At 39.8% G+C, this 10,726-nt stretch overlaps 1 protein-coding gene across 1 annotated transcript; it reads left to right on the top strand.

The window, feature by feature from the left end:
• The first annotated feature begins 811 nt into the window (after nt 1-811).
• On the top strand, nt 812-10,079 carry yme1l1b (YME1-like 1b). Its single transcript, XM_058066952.1, has 18 exons — nt 812-954; nt 1,435-1,566; nt 1,643-1,826; nt 2,034-2,123; nt 3,071-3,180; nt 3,310-3,460; nt 3,548-3,631; nt 4,579-4,752; nt 4,823-4,975; nt 5,054-5,186; nt 5,257-5,319; nt 5,445-5,557; nt 6,951-7,106; nt 7,193-7,344; nt 8,098-8,224; nt 8,318-8,391; nt 8,461-8,547; nt 8,617-10,079. The coding sequence occupies exons 1-18, from the start codon at nt 922-924 to the stop codon at nt 8,758-8,760; spliced, it is 2,160 nt and encodes a 719-aa protein (XP_057922935.1). The 5' UTR covers nt 812-921; the 3' UTR covers nt 8,761-10,079.
• The last annotated feature ends 647 nt before the right edge of the window (nt 10,080-10,726 follow it).

Below are 10,726 nucleotides of genomic sequence, written 5' to 3'. Positions count from 1 at the left end.
AATTCTCATATTCTGACTTCATTCTTGTAAATGTATGATTTTATTCTTACTCTTTTCAAATGAATTCATAACTTTTTTTGGTAAATGTACTTTTTTTTTAAATTAACAACTCCATTCTTGTAAATGTACTACTTTATTGTCATGTTAGACTTTTAATGTACATTTTTTTCTCCAAAAATGTATGATATTACAACATTATTCTCATAAATGTACAACTTTATTCTTGTAATATTACAACTTTTTTAGATACATGTCTGACTTTTTTCTCTTAAAAAAATTATTTTAATAAATCCATGATCTTTTTTGCAAATGCACAATATTTTTCCTGTAAATTTAGGACCTTTTTCTTCATAAATTTACAAGATTATTTTCATAAATGTCCACCTTTATTTTCTTTTTATTTTTTTACTTTATTCTCGTAAATTTCCAACTTTTTTTCTTGTAAACATACTTTATTCTCCTAATATTAGGACTTAATTCTTGTAAATGTATGAATATTTTTGGAATATCATAACTTCATTCTCATACATGTGTGATTTTATTGTTGTAATATTATTTTTTTCAAATGAATGTTTTCACTTTTTCTTGTACGTAAATGTGTGATTTTGTGTACGACTTTATTCTCGTATAGGATCGACATATTAGAAAATATACAAAAATATAATAATAAATAATAAAACACGTTAATGTTCATAGTGCTTTAATACAATTGTCTTAGCGAGACAGTTTTTTCCCTGCTAAACTACTAGTATGTACCACTCCAGTCCGATAGGTGGCGATGATGCATTTTATCAAGTTATATGCCCGGTCGCCGGTCAATCCAGTCCGGGGAGGTAAAAGAAAGTTAAAGAGACAGTCACGACCATTACGTCTATAGATTTAGACAATTTGTATGTATTTACTGTCCCTGTAAGCTTAAAAATGCTTTCTCTGTCAACGAACATTCAACCACAGGTAAGAATATATGTAACATTTGATTGTTTTGTCAAGCTAACGCTAACACTGTCGTATTTGTCACTAGTATAACCCTTACATCATAGCTAGCTAGCTAGCTAACCTTCACATTTGCTTTTGTACTCATTTGAGTATTTGGAGTTGTTCTTTTTTTAAATTCATCAAACATCGTATATCTGCATGCCAAAGAGCACTAGGGTTAGGTGGGAATTTTCTGATATTATTTTGGCGTCAGTGTTTCTAAAAGAGACGTGACGGACTTGCGTGTCGTTAGCTGACAGCTGGCTAACATTGCGTGAGCACATTTGACAACCGACTGTTGGCTAATAAGGAACTCTTATATTTCAATTATTTCTGTTAATCTTGTTTCATTATAAGCACAAACAGTATTACAATAAATGTATGACGTCAAACATAACCGTAGCCATATACGTGTTGTCTTGAATGGTGACAAAATGGTACTCACCCTTTACATTGCAGGTGACAGTTCCCCTGAGTCACCTCCTTAATGTGCTCCATACTCTGAAGAACTCGGTTGGAAGCAGCAGTACCATCAGTAAATCAAGACTACCCAGCGAGCACGCCTCTCAGTCGGAGCTACATAACCCAGAGGTAATGATTCTGATTTTGTATCTGCATCATTCCCTCATTTCTTGCTGCTAATTTGTCATTAAAACAACATGTACAGCTCCTGTGGAATCTACGGGAGCTCGGCCTGTCAGATTTGGGTGTCCATCAGCTGAAGGAGCTGGAGTCGAACCTGTTACCACGTTTGAATTCACAAGAACCACCACCCCCGATAGCGACTGGTACTCAGACGATCTGGAGAACGTCCCACCTTTCCACACACTCCTTTTTCCTTAACAAGCATGGTGAGTGAAATCTTGTCTGTGGTGGTTGTATAAATGGTCCTGATGCAAGAGAATGGCAAAAAAACAAAACAAGAAAGGGCAAACATAGTTTTCCAAGTACAATTCTATTTGAGTGCAGTCCACCACACCCATTTTCTCGTACTATTTTAGTTTTATTGTTTAAAAAACATTGACTGTCTTGGTAACAAGCACCCACTCTGTTGCCAGGCTTCTCCAGTCAAGTGTCAGCCCCCGTTTTTTCCAGGCAGAACCCGTCTCCTCTTCGTTCTATCTGCACGGAGCTGCACCACTGTTCAGGTGAAGGAAATGGGCTCATGTTATGTTGTGACGTTTTTTTTTGAGACGAACAGAAATCTGTGGGTGCGTTTTCAAACCTTTTACTGCAAAATACAAGGATGCAAGGGCACTTTTTGATATTTTAGATATGCTAAGATGTCGATTTGAAGAAAAATATTGGTGATGCAGGTGAAAAAGCGTGTTCTTTTGCTCTTTCTTTTCCGTTTGTGCTGGCTTTTTAAAGCTTTCTTCTTAAATAATCTTCATACTTTTTCTTTTTTTTTTAATCCCTAAACCTCAACCTATATTTCCATAAATTACAGCTTTTTGTTTTGTTTTTGTAATATTAAAATAAATATATATTTATATTAAATATATATAATATTTTTTCTATAATATTTCAACTCTATGCTACTAAACTTTTTTTGTAAAAAAAAAATTTTGTAAAATTTTTTTCTAAAATAAGTTTTGTTAATAATATATTTATGTGTATATATCAAATAGCAGAAACAATTGCATTTTTTTCGTCATTAGAATACAACTTTTATTTCTTAATGTTTTTATTTTATTCTCTTAAAATTGAAGGATTTTTTTTTCTATGTGTGCTGTTTTTTTTCTCCAACTATTAATACAGCTACTATTTCAACTTTTTTCTTGTAAATTTTCTTATAATTTTGACTTTATTCTTCTTCCACAGTCTCTTTATTTGTTGTTTTGTGTGTATCAGGACTTGATTTAAAAAATGTGTTATTTTTCTTTAATATTACCACTTTATGCTATTGTTTTTTCCTAAAATTAAATATTATTTTCAACAAAATTACAGGTTTTTCTTGTTAGATTACAACTGTTTTTGGGGGGGGGTCTTGTTTAAATATTTTTAGAAAGTGCTGCTGGCCACACTTTGGACACCCCTGGTTTAGTCCATGTCAAGAAACGTCTTAACATACTTGCATGTATTACTTTGATAGTGTGGATCCAGCGCAGAGGTTTTAAAACCTTGAGGAGCAGAACCAAAAGACAGCAGTCGGCCTACGAGCGCCCGGCAGAATATGAAGGTTTTACTCCGTCTTTCATGAAGGTAACATGTCCTTCAGTGTGAGTGACTGGGATTTGGGAATAATATTCGTTGCCCTATACCATAAATTCCCATGAAGATCCAGTTAATGTGAATATGTATTCGAGCTGTGTGAATCCTCTCTTCTTGTAGGGCTTTCTGGCACGTGACAAGGGCATGGATATGGAAGGTCTTGACACTCGAACGAAAAGCGGGAGCATCCCCGATGGGCAGCATGATGCTTTTAACAGAGGCTTCGCTGAGGGTTTTCTTAAAGCCCAGACTCTGACGCAACGAACACAAGGCAAGCCGCAGCCGATGCATTCGCTTCCTTTACAGGCAGGCAGGAATTGTCATTGACGCTGACCTCTTTTTGCATGCAACTGTGCAGACTCCCAGAGAAGGAATCGTCTCATTCTGCTGGTGTTGCTTCTCGTGGGGCTCTACGGCATCTCTAAGACACCCTTCTTATCGGGTAAAGCAGAGGTCTCAAACTTAATTTACTTGGGGGGGCCACTGGAGCTAGGGTCTGGGTGAGACTGGGCCGTATCAGGTTTTCCAAAAAAAAAAATGCATTTATTTAAAACAGAAAAATGAATAAACTTTGCTTTGGTTCCGATTTTCTACAAGAAAAGCTCTGATAAAACATTCCACTGTTCTCAAATATCTTACTTTTTATTTTTCTACACAAAATAAAATGAAAAATAATTAAACAAATCAAGAGTAAAGAAAATCGATAATAAATCAGTAATAAATAAATAAATAAATAAATAAATAAATAAATAAATAAATAAATAAATAAATAAATATAATAATAATAATAATAATAAAAACTTAAGAAACCACATATAGTTGGTGGGTAGACAAATTATTTTTTTCAGATTAAAATGAACAAAGCATTATTAGAGCCCTGTAGACATGACAAAACACCACTATAGTCACATTTATACTTTTTTTTTAAATTTACAACATATTGCGCAACTGCAGGGTCTTGAGACACATGCTAACTCGCAAACTAGAGAGCTAGCGGTAGCCTTCAAGTTATTTCCTTTAAACTTAAATAGCCAAAAACTTACCACTTCCACACAGATAGGGAGGATAACTATTAACAGTTATTTAACCTTTAACATGAACATTAATCAAACGTAATAATTTTTTTCTGGGTACATGATACCATACAGCATCCATATCAAACTTGCGCGGGCCGCACTAACATTAAACTTTCATATCAAGGCGGGGGCCTCAAACTAGTGGCCCGTAGGCCGCGTGTTTGAGACCCATGGGGTAAAGACTTCTTATGTCTTTTAAACCCATGTACCCATAATAAATGTCAACTTAAGCTAGCCCTGCATGTACCGTACTGCTCTGTCACAACATATCATGCCGAGTGATTTCGAACTTTAATCTTACCGTTTTTGACAGTGCGGTTCCGAACCACAACAGGCCTGGACTCCTCCGTGGATCCCGTCCACTTGAAAAATGTGACATTTGAGCACGTCAAGGGCGTGGAGGAAGCAAAGAATGAGCTGCAGGATGTGGTGGAGTTCCTGAAAAACCCCCAGAAGTTCACGGCCCTGGGAGGGAAACTGCCGAAAGGTTGGGCCTTTTGCTCATCCTGTTTCCATTGACTTTAGAATGGTGACTATATGTTTGATCATTGGTCTAGGTGTGCTTCTGGTGGGCCCTCCAGGGACCGGTAAGACCCTGTTGGCCAGAGCGGTGGCAGGAGAAGCCGACGTTCCGTTTTACTACGCCTCCGGCTCGGAGTTCGATGAGATGTTTGTCGGAGTCGGAGCCAGCCGCATCAGGAACCTTTTTAGTATGTCTGCTTCCAACGTTCCCCCAAGATGCTTCTTTAAAATGTTACTCCGCTGTGATTGTTGTCGATTTGTTCCAGGGGAAGCTAAGGCTAATGCTCCTTGTGTGATCTTCATCGATGAACTGGACAGCGTGGGTGGGAAAAGGATCGAGTCCCCCATGCACCCCTATTCCAGACAGACCATCAATCAACTGCTTGCCGAGATGGACGGGTATTGTGCTTCACACTTGCATATATTTGCTATAAATAATAATAATAATCATTTCCCTTTTATGTAATAGGTTCAAAACAAATGAAGGGGTCATCATTATTGGAGCCACCAACTTCCCAGAGGCTTTAGATAAGTATGTGTACATTCAGTACATAACAGAAACCTTAAAGAGCAGACCGGCTCTGCTTTAATGAACTAAATCATCAACCACTGTTGTACACTTGCACAACTTTTAAGCTAACTTCTTATTTCATTCAGCGCCCTGATCCGCCCAGGACGATTTGACATGCAGGTGACCGTCCCCAAGCCAGACGTAAAGGGACGCACAGAAATCCTCAACTGGTACCTGAAGAAGATTAAGGTGGACCCAGGTGTGAAATAAGCATCAGCAAATATAGCTCACAATTTTATGTAGCATACATAAGATCCAGTACATTTGCAGGACCACAAGCGAATGGCAGTAAAACGCGATTAATTGCTACATAATAGTAAAAATGTACAGATTTTTGGACCCATGGCTATGTGGTAGAGGTCTACACGGCTGTGCTTTTCCTTGGCCCCACAGCCGTGGTGAGATTTGAGCGGCCAGCCATCAGCTAGCCGAACAAGCGCAAAAATTAAATAATCGCTTTTCAGCTCAAGATAGTATAAATTGTGTGAAAAAGATGATACAAAGACAATATAGATGACCTTTCAAGAAACAAATGAGGCTATCAATATTTTTTTATATTAGTTTTCCATAGCCGTGGCCACAGCCGTGGACATATTCTTGAGATTTCTTCAGCCCGCCCCGCCCCTTTAGCCGAGGAGTCCGGACAGCCGTGGGGCCAGCCGCTCCGTGTAGACCTCTACTATGTGGTACTCGCCACTAGTGAATGATATCGTCAGAATCAGAGACTCAGAATCAGAATGCCCTTTATTGTCATTTTACATATAGTAGAATGAAATTGCAGCAGCTCAATTTTCAGTGCAAGACAGTATGACAGTACAAAATATAGAAATTAGTATAAATGAATAAATAGGTGGCACGGTGGAAGAGTGGTTAGCGCGCAGACCTCACAGCTAGGAGACCAGGGTTAAATTCCACCCTCGGCCATCTCTGTATGGAGTTTGCATGTTCTCCCCGTGCATGCGTGGGTTTTCTCCGGGTACTCCGGTTTCCTCCCACATTCCAAAAACATGCTAGGTTAATTGGCGACTCCAAATTGTCCATAGGTATGAATGTGAGTGTGAATGGTTGTTTGTCTATATGTGCCCTGCAATTGGCTGGCCACCAGTCCAGGGTGTACCCCGCCTCTCGCCCGAAGACAGCTGGGATAGGCTCCAGCACCCCCCACGACCCTCGTGAGGAAAAAGCAGTAGAAAATGAATGAATTAAAAATAAATAACGAAGGGTCTACATTGTAGAGGACGATTGGTTGCCTTGATTACATGGATATATTTTGTTGAGGGAATCAGAGTCAAATGGAATCGGAGTCGCGATTTACAGCACACAATTGTGATGCCTTCAAGGTCCGCCCGACAAAGTGTGGAGGTTTAATGCTTGATGACAAAACTTTATCAGTGACGCATAATGACACAAACGTGTAAAAAAAAAATGTTTTAATTGTGGTAATTGTTTTTAATTCTGTAAAGCACTTTGTGTTGCATGTCTACAAATAAAGTTGATTTGATCAGGGCCAGCAAAGCCTTCTCTGCTGGCCTTTCAGAAGCACTGACTTACATTTGCAACGCCGATTCTGATCATGATTACTTCTTTTGCAGCCATTGAAGCCAAGATTATTGCACGGGGAACGGTGGGCTTCTCTGGGGCAGATCTGGAGAATCTGGTGAACCAGGCTGCCCTGAAGGCAGCAGTAGATGGCAAAGACATGGTCACTATGAAGGAGCTGGAGTTTGCCAAAGACAAAATCCTCATGGGTGAGACCAATTTCACATATTTTATTAATAGCGTCTTACAATATGAGATAATGTGCCAAGTTTGTTTCTTTTTGTAATCCTTTAAGGCCCAGAGAGACGGAGTGCTGAAATTGACAAGAAGAACAAGATCATCACGGCATACCATGAATCGGGCCACGCCATCGTGGCTTATTACACCAAAGACGCCATGCCCATCAACAAGGCCACTATCATGCCACGGGGACCGAGTCTGGGACATGCAAGTTTACCTTCTATATTTTAATTCCCATATTCTTCATTGAGTGGTTAGCACGCAGACCTCACAGCTAGGAGACCAGGGTTCAATTCCACCCTCGGCCATCTCTGTGTGGAGTTTGCATGTTCGCCCCATACATTCCAAAAACATGCTAGGTTAATTGGCGACTCCAAATTGTCCATAGGTATAAATGTGAGTGTGAATGGTTGTTTGTCTATATGTGCCCTGTGAGTGGCTGGCCACCAGTCCGGGGTGTACCCCGCCTCTCACTCCGAAGACAGCTGGGATAGGCTCCAGCACCCCCTGCGATCCTTGTGAGGATAAGCGGTAGAAAATGAATGAATGAATGAATGAAAATAAGTTATAAGTCGGCTGCACAGTGACCCAGTGGTTAGCGTGCAGGCTTCAGAGCAAGGAGACCCAAGTTCAATTCCACCCTCGGCCATCTCTGTATGGAGTTTGCATGTTCTCCCCGTGCATGCGTGGGTTTTCTCCGGGTACTCCGGTTTCCTCCCACATTCCAAAAAAACATGCTAGGTTAATTAGCGACTCCAAATTGTCCATAGGTATGAATGTGAGTGTGAATGGTTGTTTGTCTATATGTGCCCTGTGATTGGCTGGCAACCAGTCCAGGGTGTACCCCGCCTCTCGCCCGAAGACAGCTGGGATAGGCTCCAGCTCCACGGGTTCCCCCGTGAAGAAAAGTGGTAGAAAATGAATGAATATTCTTCATTGAACTATACAACATCTCATTAGGTGTCCATGCTGCCGGAGAACGATCGCTGGAGCGAGACGCGTGCTCAGCTGCTGGCTCAGATGGACGTCAGCATGGGCGGGCGTGTTGCGGAGGAGATCATATTCGGCAACGAGTACATCACAACAGGTCAGAAGACGTAATGAAACCATCACATAAAATGCAATAATGATGCAGTTGCTCGACTGTGAAGATTGCATCTCAATTGGCGGTGTTCTCTAGGAGCATCGAGCGACTTTGACAGCGCCACCAAGATCGCTAAGATGATGGTGACTCGGTTTGGAATGTGCGAAAAGGTGACCTTGTAAAATAAGCTGATCTTCATATTTGCAGTAGTGTTTCATTTTCTTCACATTTGACCGCAGTTGGGTGTGATGACCTACACTGATATGACGGAGCAGAGCCCAGAAACCCAAGCCGCCGTGGAGCAGGAAGTCAGGGTGTTATTAAGGGTCTGTGCTTCAAACATCAGTTTGAAATGTCATGCTACTTTTTGCCTAAATTGCCTTTGTATTCCTCAGGAGTCTTACGAGCGAGCAAGAGCCCTACTGAAGTCTCACGCCAAAGAGCACAAGAACCTCGCCGATGCGCTTCTCTCGTATGAGACGCTGGATGCCAAAGAGATCCAGCTGGTCTTGGAGGGAAAGACACTAGAGACCAGATGAAAGACAAGGCAACACAAAGTTAAAAAAAAACAAACAAGGTGTCTGTTTTTAGTTGTATTATTTTCAAAGAGACTCAGGGCTTGTATAAAAACCTCTGAACCAGTGCATTAGAACATTTTAGTGTGGTTGTCAGACTTGACATTATCCCCACAACAGCGCTTGTGTACTGAAAGGCTTTTTCCCATCGAGAATTATGTCTGAAATCATCGATTAATGCTGGCACGAGTACCTACATCTTGTAAACGTTTGCTCAGGAGGAAGTCCTCGCATGTGAATGTAAATATGCACCACAACCAGAAAAAAGCAGCTGCTATAATTCACTTTCTGTTCAGCTGCATGTGGGTTTAATGTCAACGTCAAGCTGATCCCAATCCGCTACTCATAGTTGTCTGTTGTGTCCTCATGAACTGTAGTTACTTTTTTTTTTTTTTTTTTTTTAAAGTAAGGTTGCCTTTTGGGGAATGTACTGCATATACAATTTGTTTTCCCAGTAATTTTTTTTATTTTTAAGTGTCATTTCATCACAGCATTTTTTTGCTGTGTGTCAGAAACTGCTGCTGTGTACCGGTGGTCCTGGCGTTCTGGTTACGTAATACATAGGCGCTCCCTATCTTTTGGTCCGTGAAACTCACTTAAGAGCTAGTTACAGCGCAGTGTGCTGAAGAAGAATATATTGTGTAAGCCGCTCTAGATGCAAAAAAAAAAAAAAAAATGCGTTTGCGCTGATTTTCAAGCACACTTTGTACGTCCAATGTTTTTTTGACATATTTGGGCAAAATGTCACACTGTGTTGTCCACCACATGTGCACCTCACATACATACTGTAATTAGTATAGCCAACACACATACTTAATATTTACTAATATACAATTTATTCCCTTCCCATACCATACCGATGTAAGAAACCGGCAGGCCCATTCAACATTTCTGATGAATGGAACTCATACGGAACCTCCAGGGCCACATGTACATGGTATTGGTATTTCTACCTAGTACTTTACACATAGCTCCAAATGTACTGCAGGACTGAGGGAAGGTTTTGTTTATTATGATTATTGCTGTGCCCACTTTTAGCTTTTTTTTTTTTTTTTTTAGCACACCTCCCCACTCTACCCTCCCCGCCCCCATTCGCCCATCAATTTTCTTTTGGCCTTTTTGCCCTTATGTAGCTGTATATAAGAGTGGAATGTAATGGGAGAATTGTAAATAGATGTACATTAAAGTGTCTTGTGTGCATTGAAAATATACATTTTGCTTTTGATTGAACTGTTAAAGAAATAGTAGAATTATATGTAGATGCAATAAACCGTTTTTTATTTGTATTTTTTATTGGATAAAATTAGCGTGGTAACATTTTTCACGAGTTTTCATGAGTAAAAACTTCCATAAACATGAAGCGCTATTGTGTTAGGTGTTAGTGCTAGCATGCTAACATTAGCATAGCATTTTTAAAAACCATTTTTATGAGACTATACTTAGCGTTATCATGCTAGTTGTTGTGGGCAAATGTTAACATAGGTGCACTTCAGCCATTTTCATGAACAGAACCCATAAAAAATATTTTCATGTTAAGTGTAAACATGCTAACATTAGCATGTTACCCTCATCAACCCCAAGTTCATATTAATATATTAATGATATCAAAAAATACAGTTTTTAAATGACACTTTTTATTATTAAATAAATAATTATAAATGTTATAAAAACATTTCTAAAGCGTAGGGACTCCAGCACACCACAGTGAGAGCCATCAACCACAAATGGCAAAAACATGGAACAGTGGTGAACCTTCCCAGGGAGTGGCCGGCCAACCAAAATGACCCCAAGAGCGCAGCGACGACTCATCCAATAGGTCACAAAAGACCCCACAACAACATCTAAAGAACTGGAGGCCTCACTTGCCTCAGTTAAGGTCAGTGTTTGTGACTCCACCATAAGAAAGACACTAGGCAAAAACAGCCTGAAC

This window comes from Doryrhamphus excisus, chromosome 3 (assembly GCF_030265055.1).
Source record: "Doryrhamphus excisus isolate RoL2022-K1 chromosome 3, RoL_Dexc_1.0, whole genome shotgun sequence".
Lineage (NCBI taxonomy): Eukaryota > Metazoa > Chordata > Actinopteri > Syngnathiformes > Syngnathidae > Doryrhamphus > Doryrhamphus excisus.
This window is presented reverse-complemented; position numbering and strand designations above follow the sequence as displayed.